The sequence below is a fragment of the Saccopteryx bilineata genome, chromosome 4, assembly GCF_036850765.1.
Source record: "Saccopteryx bilineata isolate mSacBil1 chromosome 4, mSacBil1_pri_phased_curated, whole genome shotgun sequence".
Lineage (NCBI taxonomy): Eukaryota > Metazoa > Chordata > Mammalia > Chiroptera > Emballonuridae > Saccopteryx > Saccopteryx bilineata.
Window position 1 is genome coordinate 285,143,395 of NC_089493.1, and position 17,941 is coordinate 285,161,335.

The 17,941-nt window shown below is 52.9% G+C and overlaps 1 protein-coding gene across 1 annotated transcript; it reads left to right on the forward strand.

Annotated features, from left to right (window-relative positions):
• Positions 1–1,019: 1,019 nt before the first annotated feature.
• On the forward strand, positions 1,020–12,545 carry C4H16orf89 (chromosome 4 C16orf89 homolog). The gene is made up of 8 exons (XM_066278276.1): positions 1,020–1,263; positions 2,690–2,839; positions 3,925–4,075; positions 5,561–5,678; positions 7,257–7,392; positions 8,042–8,146; positions 10,002–10,070; positions 12,270–12,545. The coding sequence occupies exons 1-8, from the start codon at positions 1,059–1,061 to the stop codon at positions 12,443–12,445; spliced, it is 1,110 nt and encodes a 369-aa protein (XP_066134373.1). The 5' UTR covers positions 1,020–1,058; the 3' UTR covers positions 12,446–12,545.
• Positions 12,546–17,941: the final 5,396 nt, after the last annotated feature.

The following is a 17,941-nucleotide window of genomic DNA, read 5'->3' on the forward strand; positions in this document are numbered from 1 at the left end:
TCCAGAAGCACATGTGGCAATAGGGCTCTTGAAATGTGGTTAGCCCGAGTTGAAATGCACCCTGAGTGTAAAAACACCCCTAGATTTCAAAGACTTTGTATGACAAAAATAATATTTTAAAAAGAATGTAAAAATGAATCATTTATAAATTACAAGTTGAAAAGGTAGTAGTTTGGACCTACTGGGTTAAAGAAAATATATTGCTAGAATTCATTCCACCTGCTTCTCAGCTTTTTTTAATGTGGCTACTAGGAAGTTGGTGAGTGGCCATGCGGCTTGCTTTTGTGGCTCATGTTTTGTTTCTCCTGGACAGGTGCTGCTGTAGGAATCTTCTGTCGGTTTGGGGCAAGTGTGCCCTCAAATGAGTTTGTTCCAAACTCATTTAAAAAAAAAAAAAAAACAACTTTGCACCCTGGCTGATTGGCTCAGTGATTAGAGCATCATCCCGGCATGTGGACGTCCCAGGTTTGATCCCCAGTCAGGGCACACATGAGAAGTGACCACCTGCTTCTCCACCACCCTCTCCCCCTCCTCTTCTATTTCCCTCTCACAGCCAGTGGCTCGACTGAGCATTGGCCCCTGATGCTGAGGATAGCTCTGTTGATCCAAACGTGAAGCATCAGCCCCAGACAGAGGTTGACAGCTGGATTCCAGTTGGGGCACAAGCGGGAGCCTGTCTTCCCTCTTCTCACTTAAAAAAACAAACAAAAAAGAAACTTTGCATTTCAGTGTTTCAGGGGATTTCTGCACTGTAAGTGCAATTGCTGCATCAAAGCTGCAGCCTGTGGGCCTGGAGAATCAGTCAGAAGGGTGGGGGCCCCTCTCCCCAGTCTGGCCAGCGGGCTTCACATCCAGGCCTCACCCGACTGGTGGACTCTGGCAGTCAGTCCCCTCTAGCTGCCCTTCCCAGAGCCCTCTGCCCAGGCCACCTGGGCTGCCGGGTCAGTCCTGCCCAGCCACTTCTCTGCAGGGGGAAGGGGAGGAGGAGGCAGGAGGAGGCGCGTGGGGGCGGGCTGGCCTGGCTGGAACTCTCCACCAGCTTCAAGCAGAAGCCAGCCATGTCCAGCCTCAGGCTCCTGCTCCTGCCCTTGCTGCTGGCAGTGCCAGCGTGGTCCTCCTCTTTGCCACCACCGGACACCCCGGAGGGCCAGGCCACCATCACTGGCCTCATCCTCTCGGCACTGGAGAGAGCCACCTCCTTCTTGGAGAAAAGGCTGCCCGAGATCAACCTGGATGGCGTGGTGGGGTTCCGGGTGCTGGAAGGTGAGTGTGCTCTCGGCCCGCGGACTGGCCCCCAGGAAAACCAGTGCTCGGTCTTGGCCTGCCTGCTCTGCACCTCTGGGACCCGGCCACCTTCTGGTTTGACTGTAAGGAAAGGGGGGCAGGGGGGCTTCCTTCTTTGGGGTGTTTGGGGGCTCTGTTGTGATCACATGTTTTAGAAGCAGGAAGGATTCAAAGACCACATGAGAAAAGATGAAGAAATTATGATTTTCCTGGTAGGAAATGATCCATTTGACAGTCCCTCCCTCCTGACATGTCACGGACAAGGTGGGCAGACAGAATGTGCCCTTTGAAGGGGTATTTGGGGAGTGGCCATGGACCAAACCAGGAACCCCCAAGGTCAGCTTTAGCCCCAGCTCCCCCTACTGCCTGCCACAGCCACACAGAGGCTCTGAGAAAAGAGCCAAGTGTTTGTTCCGCTTTGAGAAATGCAAGATGCCCAAGGCGGGGCCTGGAGACAGGCCAAGGCAAACAGGGAGCCACCCCAGGCGCACACAGTGAGTTGCAGTAAGCCACCTAAGTGACAAAGAGCAGCCTGGGCGTCAGCCTGGGGCTCTGGCGCCCCCCGCCTCATCCCGCATCACCCCCTCTGTGTGGCCCGTGCAGCTTTCAGTTGCGGGACCCCGGGTCCCAGCAGGAGGAGGGGCTCTGGGACTCTGACATCTCCTTTCCTTCCAGCCACCAGCATGTGCTCCCACCCCTGCAGGGCCACTGCTAGTCCACCCACAGGGCACCTTTGTGAGAATTAGAAAAAGGCACCCCTTCCTCAAGTCACTTGACTGCCATCTGCTGGAAAATCGCCCTAGTACACATACACCCCGTGATAGGAACGCAGGTGGTCCCTGGGCGGAGTACAGCTTGCTCAGTGGACATGGGGGTTCTGCACCCTGAACTCGGAGTCCCCCCCCCATTGTTCTCTCCTGCCTAGCAACCCTAAGTCTCCTGAATCAATACTAAGAGCTAAACTCTATTAAGTGCTTACTTTGCACTAGGGACAATGTTAAGTCTTCTCATGCATCAGCTCAACTGATCCTTATAACCCCCTCTTCCAAGAAGTAAGGACTGTCATTATCCCCATTTTACAGATGGAGAAAGTGAAGTGGAGAGAAATCAAATGACTCTCTGGTCACCCAACAACAACAAAAAAGCATTAGATTCAGGATTCAAACCCAGGCCCAGCTCCAGGTGTCTTGGCCACCCACAACCTTCTGTCACTCTATCTGGCCCCACGCCCATGGCCCAGCTGAGCTCCACAGTGGCCTGATTTCCAGTGAGCTCAGCGAATTCTTCCCCCTCAGGAGCTGGAGGAGGCAGAGAGGCTCAGTAAGCCTTATATATATTAGGCTATTTTTGTTCTATCCACGTGGCACGTCAAGCGATGGAGTGAGCGTGCTCTGTTCCCTCCCAGCGCAGCTGACGGGCGTTCAGGAGGAGTGGGCCCGGGACCCCCGGCTGCGGCCGCAGAGCCTGCGCGTGGGGAGGCTGGTGCAAGAGCTGGAGCCTCTCCTCCAGAGATCCATCTCCTACCTCAAGCAGAGTGACCCCCAGTACCTGAGAGGTAATGGCATGGGGGGTGTCCCATTTCTTCAGGAACACAGCCTCCGGGGACATTTTCTGAAACAACCCAGTGTGGCTCCCCAGGTGCAGAGGGGGGTCCAGATGGCTCGTAGCCTAGTGTCCTGTCAGCCAAGCACCAGCACGGCTAACCCTGGGGAATGTCACTTCTTCTGTGACTTCAGATTGCGACGACCTCTCTGACCCACGTAGAGGGGTGGAAAGTAGGGAACATGTCGCCCCCTGTTGGTTCAGCTTGTATCCAAGCTTTGGGACCTCATCCTAGACCAGAGGGCAAGAGAGGAGGGAATTTAATGGTACAGCCCTTGGCACAGCAAATATCAGCATCTTGCTAGCATCTCTCTTGTGCCTTATAAAGCTAAGAGTTTCCTCTCCTTGTCAGCCTTGAGTCACCCTGCTGAGGGCCCCATCCTATAAGCCTGGTCTGAGCTGTTCGAAGGGCAGGGAGGGGTGATTATAAAACCAGCTCCTCAAGCTCGTCTGACTCTGTCCCAGGCTCACCGCTCCTGCCAGCGCTCGATGCACGTGACCACAGTCCAGCCCTCCCAAGCCCTGGCCTCCCTCTCTGCAGGGGAGGTCCTCCGCCCGCCCCCAGGCCTGGTCCCTACACCCTCCCAGCTCCTATTATCTCAAAGAAGCCTCCTGGCTGGGTAGCTCAATTCTAAGAGCTTCACTTTCTAATTGAAGGAATCATACAACCTTTTAGATAAGTCTCAAATTTCCAGGTGCAGTGGATTTAGCCAAAGCCAGACTAACATTGTTCTAGTGATATTTTCATGGTGTGTGTGTGTGTGTGTGTGTGTGTGTGTGTGTTGGGGGGTTGATGTTGTTGTGGTTTGGGGGCAGGGTTAGGGAAAGAGCCTTCTAACTGTTTCAAACGCAATGCCCAACCAGCAGGCAAGGCTGAGAGCCCTGAGCAGACCCGTGTGTGGTCAGGGATGCCCAGGGAGGTTCGCCCGGTCCCTTGGCTCTGAGCCACAGAAGCCTGGGGGGCAGTTAAGCATCACATAGCCCACTGCTCCTGGGTCTGTTACTGCTCCTGGGTCTGTTCCCCCCTCTTTCTGCCAGAGTTCCAGCCAACCATCCAGCCGGGATTTTGGAAGCTGCCACACATCTGGACGCACACCAACAGCTCCATGGTGTACTCCACTACAGAGCCCCTGGACTCCTTCTCAGAGGAGGACAGTGACTCCTGCCTGGTGCAGCTGCTGGGAACCGGGTGGGCCCCCTGTACTCGCCTGCCTCCCCCAAACCCCAAAGTCCAACAGTTCCACTAGCTTCCAAGTCCCCAAGGGTTTACCCCAAGCCAGGAGCAGCTTCCTCAGGGCTGCCCTGCCCCGCCCTCTCTCCCCCACCACATGTGAGTGGGCCCCACTTCCCACCCAGGCTGCCAGCCTGTCCGGCCAACCCCCACCTCTGCACTCCCGCCCTCTCCTGGCTGTCTCCCCACACCAGAGGGCTCTTGTCAAAAACCACACCTGCACACCCACCCCCAGTGCAAAGCTTCCTGTTGTTCTCAGGACAAAGCCCTGCCTCTTACTGCCTTCCAGGTCCCCAAGCCCCGCCCACTCTAAGCCTGTCCTTTTGCCAAGAACTTGCCTCTGCGGGGCCTCCTCCCACACCGCTCCAGCCCACCCCTGTGCCTAACGAGTCATGGTTGTGGACCAGCTCCAGCACCCTTCCTCCAGAACCCTCCCTGACCCCAATGCGCAAGGCTGAGCTCTCACAATGGGCTGCCTCTCCTAGCACCACTGGTAGCCATGGCCTTAGAGCACGTCCCCCAGGGCAGCTCTAGATGCAGGGACCCGTGGACAGAGAGGCCCCATCCTCTCAACATCCTTCAGAGAGGTGTCTGGGCCAGGGCACATCTGGGTTCACAGAGGGTCTGCACTCCATCCAGCGAGGCACCCACCCCTGTTGCCCTATCCCTTTCATGGGGCAGGCCTGGCACAGGGGGGAATGGGCATGCTAGGCCCAGACCCCAAGCTGTCTGGGCTCTGAGTTCCCATGAAGCAATGGGAGGTTGCAGTCCTGAGTAGCTCCTCCAATCCAAGAGAGCTCCAGGTCACCTCCCTGTGCAGGGGGGGGGGGGGGATCAATTTAGCCAATCAAAACGCAGACACCTGTGTGGTTTTTTTGTGGTTTTTTTCTTTCTTTTTTTTTTTTTTTTCCTTTTTTTTGTACTTTTCTGAAGCTGGAAACGGGGAGAGACAGTCAGACAGACTCCCGCATCCGCCCCACTGGGATCCACCCGGCACACCCACCAGGGGCGCCGCTCCACCCCAACCAGAGCCACTCCAACGCCTGGGGCAGAGGCCAAGGAGCCATCCCCAGCACCCGGGCCATCCCCACTCCAATGGAGCCTTGGCTGCGGGAGGGGAAGAGAGAGACAGAGAGGAAGGGGGGGTGGAGAAGCAAATGGGCACCTCTCCCATGTGCCCTGGCCGGGAATCGAACCGGGTCCCCCGCACGCCAGGCCGACACTCCCACCACTGAGCCAACCGGCCAGGGCCGACACCTGTGTTTTATCTTGCGGCCCCTTGTGCCCAGCTGGGTGCCTGGAACCTACAGGGTTCTAATAACTAGTAGGGGAGTCAGGACCAGGGAAGGGTTCTAATGACTGATAACCAGGACCAGGAGAGGCTCCAGAGCTCTGGGCTACCTTTAGGATACCCTGAACAGCCTGGAACCATCTCTCTCCCAGGACGGACGGCAGCCAGCCCTGCAGGCTCTCAGACTTCTGCAGGACCCTCATGACCAAGCCTGGCTGCTCGGGCTACTGCCTGTCCCACCAGCTGCTCTTCTTCCTCGCAGCCAGAATGGTGAGCGCCCAGCGTGGCTCCGGCCGCGCCCCGAGGAGGTGCAGGAGGAAGAGAAGGGGCATGGTGGTGTGGTTCTGTAGGCTGCACGCTGGGAAAATAAGCAGGTTGTTGGACTTGTGCTTCGGACATCGGGAAGGAAAAGTGAGAGTAGTCTGCCACCCACTGGCTATTAATCGAACCAAACTGGGGCGGGAGTGTGGGGGCAGGGGTTCTGTTGGACAGAGAGCTTTGCATGCTGAAGTGGGTCGTAAGGCATCAGAAAACCAAAAAGAGAGTCAAGAGAAGCAGCAGAAATAACTCAGCAAATACCAACACTGAGGAAAAGGACTTAGACTGAAGTTGATAGAGGCTTCCAGAGACCAAATCAAGACCAAACCAGTCCCACCCGGCCTCTCCGGCTCCCAACACTCTTCCAAGCCCAAGAGCTCAAACTTCCCTAAGTAATAATAATGATCATTTTTTAAATCTGTGTTTATTTACTTAGAAAGGTAAGGCTTATTATCTCTATTCAAAATGTTATTAAATGGCCCTAGCCGGCTGGCTCAGTGGATAGAGCGTCAGCCCAGCATGTGGACGTCCTGGGTTCAATTCCCGGTCAGGACACATAGGAGAAGCAACCACCTGCTTCTCTCCCTCCCATCTCCCTTTCTTTCCCTCTTCTTCTTCCACAGCTGGTGGTTCTATTGGTTCGAACATTGTCCCCGGGCGCTAAGGATAGCTCATTGGTCCAAGCGGCAGTCTAGGCGCTAAAAATAGCTTGGCTGATTCAAGCATCATCCCCAGACAGGGGTTGCAGGGTGGATCCTGGTTGGGGTGCATGCAGAGCCTGTCTCACTATCTCCCCTCCTCTCACTTAAAAAGAAAAGAAAAAAAGTTATTAAATATCCAGAAATTTTAGCTGAAAAGGAACCTGATGGTTCTGTTTAACAGATTCTTTTATTATTATTTATTTGCAAATCATCATGGACCGGTATTTTTGTAAATACAATAAAAACCAAATTACAAGGAGGATTATTTTGACTATTAGATTCGACAGGTAGAAAGTTACCCTGACACATTGCTATGGAGAGGTTTCTAAAGCCGGTTCTCACCTCCTGTCTTCTCTCAGCAACAATGGCCCACCCTGTCAGTAGCGCTGAAGCCTCCGGCCCAGTCAGTCTGGGATCAGAATGTAGAACAGCAGCTAACGGCTACAGAGAGCCCTCTAGCGCTGGGCATCCTGTCGGGCACTTTCTAGTACTGTATTGCCACCCTGTGTGAGCACCCCTCCACTGCAGCTCCCAGCAGCATTGCCGGATCCCTGTGAGGACCCTGGAGGCTCCAGAAGGTTAACTTAGCGGGGCCAAGTTCACACAGCTCCTAAGTGGCAGAGCCAGGACTCGAACCCGGTTTTCTCTGACCCTCAGTGACTGAGCGTCCAGGCAGCTGGGAGTGTAAGGTGGGGGGGAAATTCTGGGAAAGGGGGAAAGATCTGACCCAAAGGTAGCTACTTGCAGGACCATCTCAGAATTGCAAGACTCTTCCCATAACGGAGCGCACATCTGTCACCCGTACCACCACCTTCCTTTGTCCCCGCAGAAGGGATGCGTAGAGGGGCTGTTCCGCCAGAGCCGGCACTACATGAACCTGTTCTGCGCCAACATGATGGACCGGAACCAGAGAGCTGAAGCCATTGGATATGCCTACCCCACCCGGGACATCTTCATGGAAAACAGTGGGCATTCCTCTCTGGGGACACAGCAGCAGGGCGTCCCTGGACAGGGGCAGACACGCACACAGTGGGCTGCCGGATACAGGAAGTAAAAATACAGGAAGCCTAGGAGAATTTGAGCTTCACATAAACAATGAATAATGTTTACTATAAATGTACCCAATCATGGCATGAGCTATACTCATACTTAAATTTTTTAATTTGTTGGTTAGTAAAAGCTCAAATTTAACGGGGCACCCTGTATTTTATCTGCCGCTGGTTTGACTGTTTCCTGCCCCCAAAGGCTGACCCAGTGACAGAGGTCTGAGCAAACTAACTGACTGGCCTACAGACACTTAGAGCCTCAGAGATGAGGCAGAAAGGGAGTCCCTGGGCAGCTGCTCCTTGGCCTTGGGGCCCACATCTCTCTCCTGATCCTGACTATTGAGCCAATTCGAACGAGGCCCTGAGTGGGAGGCAGGACCGAGGCCTGGGAAAGCTGCTCGCCAACGCAGAGCCTCAGGGCTGCCTCCCCCAGCCACGGCATTCAGCGCCCACCTCCTGGCACTGCCCAGCGCTGGCAGGAGGAGGCAGATGGCACTGTAGTGGCCTTGGGGAGTAGAGGAGGGCCTGCAGAGCAGGGCTGCAGAGGGTCCCCTGTGTTTGCTTCTAGTCATGTTCTGTGGAACTGGTGGCTTCTCTGACTTCTACAAACTTCACTGGCTGGAGGCCATTCTCAGCTGGCAGAAGCCGCAGGCAGGCTGCTTTGGGAAGCCCGGTGAGCTGCCCTTCGGCCCTGGCTGGGAGCAGAGGGTGGTGGGGACAAGGTGCAGTGGTGCTAGCGACACAGAGAGAGATTGGAACACACACAAACGCACACACACGGGTGGAAATGGGCTCAGAACTTGGGAAGCCTGCCCTGGCCAGGTAGCTCAACTGGTTAGAGCATCGTTCTGAAGAGCAGAGATTGCTGGTTCCATCCCCGGTCAGGGCATCTACAGGAACAGAGCTAGGTTCCTGTTTCTCTCTCTCTCTCTCTCTCTCTCTCTCTCTCTCTCTTCCTCCATTCCTCCCTCTCTCTCTAAAATCAATCAAATAAACATTAAAAAATAAATTTTGTAAGCCAAAACTTTGCAGGGCAGGAGGCAGCCATGTTGGAAGATGCTGGTCCCCTGCACCTGCATTCACAAATCCATTCCTTCAACGAGTGTCCCCTGAGCACCTACTGTGTACCAGACCCTGTTCTGGGCTCCAGACAAACTAGGGCACTGAGAAAGAGGCAGAATCCACCCAAATATGTCCGTGAGAAATAACTGTGAGTTCTGAAAGGCCTGGAAGAAATCACAGGCAGAGAAGGGAAAGAACACCTGGGGTGTCCTTCAGCCTGAGTGGTCAGGGTAGATGTCTGCAAGGGGGTGACTCAGGAGCAAAGGGTGGAAGGTGCAGCCACGTGACACTGGACAGCTGGGCCTCGTCGGTGTAAGTTAAGTTACTCTGCCTCTCTGAGCCTCAGATTACCAATCTGTAAATAAATGGGCATGTAATACTCTGCTTTTGAAACTGCGAGGAGCAGACATAACACACGTGAGCCAACCAGCCTGTCCTGGGTGCAGAGGAGGAGCCCAATAAATACTGGTCTCCTAAATGATAAGCTTGTGATGCTCCAAAAGGCAGTGCTTTTGCAATAAGAGAGTCTATTTTTGAAACAGAGAGGTTTGTGAAATAAAGATTATAAGGCCTGACCAGGCGTTGACGCAATGGATGGAGCGTCGGACTGGGATGCGGAGGACCCAGGTTCGAGACCTCGAGGTCGCCAGCTTGAGCGCAGGCTCATCTGGTTTGAGCAAAGCTCACCAGCTTGGACCCAAGGTCACTGGCTTGAGCAAGGGGTTACTCGGTCTGCTGTAGCCCCATGGTCAAGGTACCTATGAGAAAGCAATCAATGAACAACTAAGGTGTCGCAACGAAAAACTAATGATTGATGCTTCTCATCTCTCTCCGTTCCTATCTGTCTGTCCCTGTCTATCCCTCTCTCTGACTCTCTCTCTGTCTCTGAAAAAAAAAAATTATAAGGCCCCTAGACCTTCAGATTCAGCAGGCGGGGGGAGGGGGGCTGTGAACCTGCTTTTTAAATTTTTTTTATTTTTCAATTACAGTTGACAAATAATATCATATTAGGTTCATGAACCTGAATTTTTTAATTTTTTACTTTTTTTCTTTAAGAGACAGGAGAGAGATGGGGGGGGGCGGTTGTGGGAAGCATCAACTCGTAGTAGTTGTTTCTCACACGTGCCTTGACCAGGCTGCCCAGGGTTTCAAACCAGCAACCTCAGCGTCCCAGCTCGACCCTTTACCCACTGTGCCACCACAGGTCAGGTGACCCTGCATTTTAATGAGCTCTTCTGGACATTCAGATGTGGGTGGTTGGGGGCCACAAGGTGAAGAAATACCAGTAGATGACAAAGTTGGGCCATGTGGAAGGGTTTTCAGACAGGTGTTCAAGGAGACTTCCGGAAGAGCCTCCAGATCCAAGGGAGGACCTGAGTTGCTCAAGGTGCTGTGAGGGGAGGAAGGGATGGCAAGTCATGTTTAAAACTCCATCCTGAGAAGTTCCCCTTTCCCTCTTCTCTCAGATGCTGAAGTCACTCCACACCAAGAGCATTATTTGAGAAGAGTCAAGAGGCGAGAAAAACAATTTGCAGGTATTAAGAATACTCAAGGGACCCCCCACAAAGGCTACACACAGGTGGCCCTCAGTGGAAAACAGACCCGGCATCCAGGAAGGGGCCGGATCCGGGGGCCCTTGTGTTTGGGAGGGAAGAGAAGGGTAGAAGTCCCGATACCCTCCCTTTGGAAAGTGGGGAGTCCGGAAACAGTGTCTCAGTGAAAGGAACAAAAAGAGAAGTTTCCGTGTACGACTGAGAATCACAGAGATGACGCCTCTCCATCAAAGTCTAGTCAGGAGAATAGAATCCACACATCGAACTTGCCAAGAGGGAACTGAACACAGGGAACTTGCCTCAAAGGTGTTGTAAGAGATGAGAACAGAAGAGGTGAGGAAGCCCAGAGATGAACCAGCGGAGGGTCCCACTGGCCTCCCTGGAGGCAGAGCAGCAGGAGGGGCAGGGAGAGGCGTTAGCAGAACCTTCAGAGGCCGGCACAGACAGAGGGGCGGGAGAAACACCTGAGCTTCTCCCCTAGCCCCACCTGGGCCTGCTGCTGGTGGGCAAGGCAGTCTGGGAAATGTAGTTTGAAGAGATCCGTACACTGGCATTTGGAGCAAAGAAGGGCACGGAGGGAGTCTGAGAGCCAACAGGTGAGTAGCCAGCACAATCCCAGGGGCCACGCATCCTGCTGTCCCCAGCTTACACCAGCTGTCCTGGTGCCGTTATGAATAGTGCCCCTTTTCCTCCTCAAAGTGTCCCGGTTAAAGTAGTAAGTTATGTGGCCAGCCCACCAGTGCAGAGAGACTGAGGATAGGCTATCACTCTATTGGAAAGGAAAAAAAGGTAAGACAGAATATGGAATAAAGGGATGGAGAGGAGAGAGGCAGGGCGGGAGGAAGAAGAGAGAGAGGACTTGATTTCAGTCTTTTTATTAACAAAAATCAATAACTGCAAGGCAAAAGTGGGGAGGGGAGTGGAACAGCCAGCACAGGGCAGGTGTCCAGCATACGCTGGGGGATGATTTCAGTAACTGAACATCTCACCATCAGCCCTCCAACAGCCTGATCCCCTACCTGCAGCTAGACAAGGGGGGGTGGTCACAAATCCATTGGGTCCACTTTGTAGCTGCCCCCAGGGGTTGGGCCGAGCAAGGGGGAAACCTTCGCAGGAGGCCCCTAAAGGCCCCCCGCCCCACCCCGGTCTGGTCTGCGTGACACGGAGGGGCTGGGGCTGCCTATGGTGGGTGGTAGGGCGCCTCCTGTGGGCACTCTGGGAGCTGCCTGCTCCCTCAACACTGACAGTTGGAGAGGAGCTGTAGAGATTCAGAAGCCCGAGGCCCTTCTTGGGGCCCCTTATAGTTGGCCAGCAGCCTAGAAAACGCGCCGGGAGGCAGCCAGGTTCATCAAACAGTGCGTCCTTCATAGGGCTGTAAAGGTTAATAAGCAGACCACTGTGCAAAGACTTTGGTGCATGGTGGGTCACTGATAAGTGTGGACTGCCAGGGTGAGTAATTAGACTTCTTGAAACAGGAATTCTCCCTCGCTCCAGGGGGGCCTGGCTGGGGTTTTCTCCAAGTTAGTGAGGGGAGAGCAAAGTCCTGGCTTCCTGCCCCTGCCCAGAGACTCAAGGTGGGCAGCCCACTTTTGATTTCAGAGAACTAAAGAACATCGAAGGGCCTCCTGTTTCAGACAGGTGCTCACGTGGGTCCCGCAGGCCTGAGGCAGCAATAAGGGAAGCTGTCATGGTCAAGAAATGAACTGTGGGCTCACCAGGGCTGGGAGCTCAGCTCTGTTACCTGAGCCTCAGCGTCTCCAGCTATAAACCACGGCCATGAGGGCCTGAGAGCAGGGGAGACAGGAAGGAGCTGGACAAGGAGTGGGCTCAGGTCAGCTCCCACAGGATGGGGTCTGAGCGTGAATTGCATCAGAGAGTCACACCCCAGGACAGGGAATTGCACCAGAGAGTCACACCCCAGGACAGGGGCCTGGCTTTTGTGTCCCTGTGTTACTAAGTCATGGGGAAGAGGTATAGCCTCCCAGATGGCTGAAGACATTTCTCTGGAGAAGGGGGCCCATTAGCAGCCCACGCACTCGCAGCAGCTGGCAGACGGGTGCCCAAGCAGCAAGGTGGAGCTGTGGCAGCAAGCTGGCTGGGGAGTATCTGAAAAGCACTGCTGATGGGTCTGTGCCCCCCCCCACCCAGCACTCAGAGCAGGGACCCTGTCTCTCTCCCCAGATGGCTGCTCCTCCCACAACACAGCCACGGCCGTGGCGGCGCTGGGAGGCTTCCTCTACCTGCTGGCACAACACGCCCCGGCACACGCAGAGCTGTGGCGAGCCACCCTGGTGCCACCAGTGGCCACTGATGCAGATGGCTCCACTCCTGCTCCCCCAGGAGGAGGAAACCCGTGACGTTAGTCCCTCTTCCCTGAAGTCCTGGGTCACACCCTGGGAAGGAGGCAGCTGAGAGCAAAGCACCCCAGCTCTGTCCCCTGAGGCCAGGGCTGCGGGGGGGGGGGGGGCTGGGGGGGATGCAGGCACCACAACAGATGAATAAACTCAGAGCGCAGTTGAGTGGGGAGGTGAGCCTTGTTTCTCAGCCTTCCAGACAACTTCCATGGCTGTGTTCTGAGTCTTCAACCCCACTCGACACAATTCTAAAGACCTGTAAACTTGCGTCTTAAAGACAATTTGTTTAGACGTCAATTGTTGCAGCTTTCCCAGTGGGAGAAGTAGGGGTCTTGAAAAATAAGTTAAGGCGTGACCTAGACCTTGAGAGAGGGGCCTAAGAGACAGCCTACAAAATCTTCATATCTTGTGCAGAAATCTCTGTGGTGTCATGAAGTCACATCCTGTCACAGGCACGTCATTTTACAGAAGGCAACGAAGCCAATGGTGACCTGTGTGTTCTGTACCCTGACTGCCTAATGCCTGAGTCCAAGTGCCAGTTGTCCCCCTAATTAGCTCAGTGTCCCTGGGAAAAGTCAGTTAGTGTCTGTGACTGTGTTTCCTCCTCCCTACAATCGGGATAACCGGAGCACTCACCCCAAGGTGAGCTCCAGCGCTGACAGTTATGTTTGTAGAGGACTGAGAATGGAGCCCGTGACAGAGCAGGTGCCCAGTAAGTATTGTCTGCTACCACAACTCTGGTGATGTCAGGTTACGTAGGGGCTGGTCCCCAAGCAGTGGGAAGGAAGGCTGACTTGTCAACATTTCTCTTATCCCAATCTGTGGGTCTCCCCTGTGTTCAGCCTCAGTGTCAGCATACCTAGACGTGTCCGCTGGAGCTCTGACAATACCCCAGGGCTTGAGAAAAGTCCTTCTGGAACTTTATTATGGGCCCAGGCCCTGTCTGTGGTGCTGATTTCAGAGCGTCATCAGACGGACATCAAAATTAGATTCCAGGGTAGAAAAAAAGAAACAGCTAAAAATCCAGTCCTTGGGCTGGAAAGCTCTTTGAGCCATCACCTTGCTTTTCCTCAAAGTGGGAAATCACTGCTGATCATCCTTATGTGGCAATTTAGTCACCAGGTGTGCCGTGGCCAGGTAGCTCAGTTGGTTAGCACTGTCCCTACACGCCAAGGGTGCAGGTTTGATCCCCATTCAGCACATACAAGGAACAACCAACAAATGCATAAATAAGTGGAACAAATTAGTGTTTCTCTTTCTCTCTAAAATCAATAATATCAATAAAAAGAAAATGCCCAGGGTGGGGGGGAGTTCTTCTAAATCTCTCCTTTGAAAGTTGGTCTGCTCCACTGTAAAGCCAGCAGCCTGGGCTACCACTATCAAAGCAGCCTGGCCAATGCAGGTTCGCATTGGATTCGGACAGTCGGTAAAGAAACAACGGAGCCAAAAACTGATGGGCTGTCATCTTTAATTCTAGCTTGCACCCGGCAGGCAAGTAAAAACACACACTGGGCTCCAAAACCCACTCACATTCAGTGCTCACAAAGCTACTGACTTACCCGAGTTTTCTAGAATCAAAGGTTTCTAGCTCACCAGACTTATTCACCTCTGTTCCCCATCTCCTTCCTTCTCTCTGCACAAACTCTGCACTAACTGGCTTCTCACTCAACACTCTGCCATCTTGGCTGCTTCTCCTGGCCTCCTGGCCTCTTTCTGCTCTCCTCTCTGCTCTCTCCTCTAATGATAATCTCAGGAACCAAGAGAGCAAGATCTCGTTCTGCCCCCATTTTATAGTGTAGAAATCCAGACCTTTAATCCAATATACAAAATAGGGAAGTCTCTAATATAGTCACTTTCTGAGGCATGATGATAGGATTGTACCACCCCACATCAAAAAGGGTGGGAAAGGCTTAGTCCTAAAACCAAGCCCCAGGCCAGAAGGATTCTGCCTGCCCACAGCCTGCCCCCAATACACATTAATATCACCTAGGCGATGGCTTCCATGTGGGCAGCACCATTTTTAACAAAGTGAGCATAATATATTTTATCCGCCCAACATCCACCTACTCCTCTTTGCCGCTGCCCCGGATGCTTTCCAGAAATTGCTCTTCAGTCGTCAGGCCCACAGGAATGTTCCTGGATTCTGCTGTTGAGTTTGACATGCTTTTGAGGCTGTGGTTTTCCCAGGAACCAGGGCCAGAATTTAATATGCACTCGCTGTCTTGCACGTCAGGATGCCTTTCACGTGCCTTGCAGACAGAAGGCTGCCTAGACAGGCGCATGGCCGGATTAGCGGAGAGCCGAGCCTTGGTCCTTCCTGACCTCGGGGCAGATGAGTCACTGGAGCCTGACACTGACTCTTTTCAGAAGGCTCCAGTTACCAAACCAGGGGTGACTCTGGGAGAAACCGGACCGTACAAGTCACCCGCAGGAAGAGGGAAGCCTAATGCAAAATGGGAAAAATCACGAGTTAAGACTCTCTGTGGAGCCACCTTAGTGTGAATCAGTTTGTGGGAACCATTTCTGCAGTTGCCCGAAACCAGACCTGAGAGGAGAACAAAGGGAAGAAAAATCGGTCAGCGAGAGCCGAGAGGGGAGCGCAGCGTCTGCTCTGCCCCGTCCTCTCTCCCAGCGACGTGGCCTCCTGCCTCCCACACCCCACCAGCCCGGGAGACTGCGTCAGGCGTTTCCCAGGCCTCGGCTTCTTCTCCACCTTCCATCTGGATTGCCCGTTCTGCTCCCAGTCCCCAGTTCAGTTAAGATTGTATTTGACCTTTAAGATTTAACTGGAAGGTCACTTGTCCTGTAAAATCTCTCCCCACCCTCCTGCCTCCCTCCCTGCTTCTCCTATAGACAGCTCTTCCAGCTCTTGGTTCTGGCGTTTGTGTACTTGTCGATTCTATCATCAAGTGGTAAACCACTTAAGGGCACGGACGATATCCCGTGCCCAGCTCCTACTAAGCTGCCTGGCAGCAGAAGTGTTTAATACTTGTCTGTGGAATTAAATGGTGAGGGAGAGAAAACCAGACTCTTTGGATTGTGTCCAAGTCTTAGCTAATGGAAGAGACTGGGCTATGAGCATTGCTGAGTCTGATCTGGCCAGCCGGCAGCCCCCCGCCCCCCGTCCACACAGAATGAGGGGCCCCTAACGTCACCCCCACCCCAAGACACGGAGCATATGACAGAATCTCCTGCCTCTCAAAACCTCAAAGCTGGTTCTAGGATGTTATAAATACCCTCGTAGCACTTTATATAATAGATACAGAACACAATGCAAACATAAGAAAATGATCTTACTTTATTATTCTTAACAAGGTTTTATAAAAAGCAACAATGGTTTCCCAGACTCCAAAGCAAACATGCATCCCCACTTGAGGAAGAAGTTGCTTCTAGACAGGAGAGCAGTGGCGAGGGATGGGCTCACGCTTCAGAACCAGCTGCCTCATCTTCCTATAGCTGTGTGACCACAGGCCAGAGAGTGCCCTCTCTGTGCCTCCGTTTCCTTTTCTTTCTTTTTTTTAATTAATTATTTTATTTATTCAATTAGAGAGAGGGGACAGAGAGAGGGGGTGGGGGAGGAGCAGGAAGCATCAACTCCCATATGTGCCTTGACCAGGGAAGCCCAGGGTTTTGAACCGGCAACCTCAGCGTCCCAGGTCGACGCTTTAACCACTGTGCCACCGCAGGTCAGGCCGTTTCCTTTTCTGTATAAAGGAAAACTTAGTAACACCCACCTTCTAGGATTCATGAGGGCACCCAGTAAAATGATGCAGCATAAGCCCTTGCACAGTGGCCAAGCTTTAGATGACCTCCCGTGGCTGTGAGCTGTGAGTCTTACCAAACCCAAGATCCATACCACCTCTGGAGTTCAATCAGTCACCTAGTACTTACTGGCAAATGAGGTCATACCCATCCATTTGTTCAATAAACATTGAGAGTCTGCTGTGTGCCAAGCTGTGCTCTGAGCACGGGAAATGCAGCTGTGAACACAAACAATGACCCTGTTCCCATCCATTTATTCAAGAAATACCTGTGAAGTTCCTACTGTATGCCAGGCACTGTGCAGTGCTGGGGGAAAGCAGTGGTCTCTGCCCTCACAGGGTGGCACTCAAGGCGGGAGACAGACATTAGTAAACAGGGTTTGTTTTTTATCTATTTATTGATTTTTGGAGAAAGAGAGAAACAAAGAGAAACATAGATTTGTTGCTCACTTTTTTATACATTCATTGGCTGATTCTTGTATGTGCCCTGACCGGGGCTCGAACCTATAACTTTGTCAGCAACCTTGGCATATCTGGACAACACTCTAACCAACTGAACCAGGGTTAGAAAACAGTTTAATCAAGCAGACCGAGCTTATGATAGGGAAAGACGAGGTGCACTGCTTAAACATTTTTGTCTTCCCCTCAATTCATAACCATATACCAATACATAAATGTTGTTCACGTTCTAGGTTAGTGCAGGAATCACAACGATACTTTCTATATCCTATGCTCAGTCAGAAAGCCCTCAAATGCATGAAAAAGGCCAACAGCAACAGATGAGGCCTGTTCAGGAAACATGTGCCCCACAGCTGAGCAGGGTGGATACACAGGGGTCTGAGAGGAGGAGCCCACCGCCCTCAGTGCCATGCTATCAGCCTCAGGTTAAAGCCCTCCCCACGGTTCGCAGTCGCTCCTGTTCCCATCTCCAGGCCACCACTAACCCGCTTTCTGTCTGCATATTTGCCTTCTTCAGACATTTAATACAAATAAAATCTCTTGACAAGACTTTGAGGAAGGAAGTGATTAAAAAGTCCTAAGCCCTGGCCAGTTGGCTCAGTGGTAGAGCAATGACCCAGCGTGTAGAAGTCCTGGGTTTGATTCCCAGCCAGGGCACACAGGAGAAGCACCCATCTGCTTCTCCACCCCTCCCCCTCTCCTTCCTCCTATCTCTTCCCCTCCCGCAGGCAGCCAAGGCTCCATTGGAGCAAAGTTGGCCCAAGCGCTGAGGATGGCTCCATGGCCTCTGCTTCAGGTGCTAAAATGGCCCCAATTGCAACAGAGCAATGGCCCCAGATGGGCAGAGCATCGCCCCCTAGTAGGCTTGCCAAGTGGATCTCAGTCAGGCACATGCAGGAAGAATCTGTCTCTCTGCCTCCCCACTTCTCATTTCAGAAAAAAATTTAAGAAAAAAGTGCACTGGAGTGATGTTGAGATATCTCCATACATTTAAGTGTATACTTAAAACAGATAAATTTTGTGATATGCAAATTATACCTCAATTAAGCTGTTAAAAATCCTGACTAGTGGTAGTGCAGTGGATAGAGCATTGACCTGGGATGCTGAGGACCCAGGTTCAAAACTCCAAGGTTGCTGGCTTGAGCGCAGGCTCATCTGGCTTGAGAACAGGCTCACCAGCTTGAGTGCAGGGTCACTGGCTTGAGCACGGAATCATCAACATGATCCCATGGTTGCTGGCTTGAGCCCAAAGGTTACTGGCATGAAGCCCAAGGTTGCT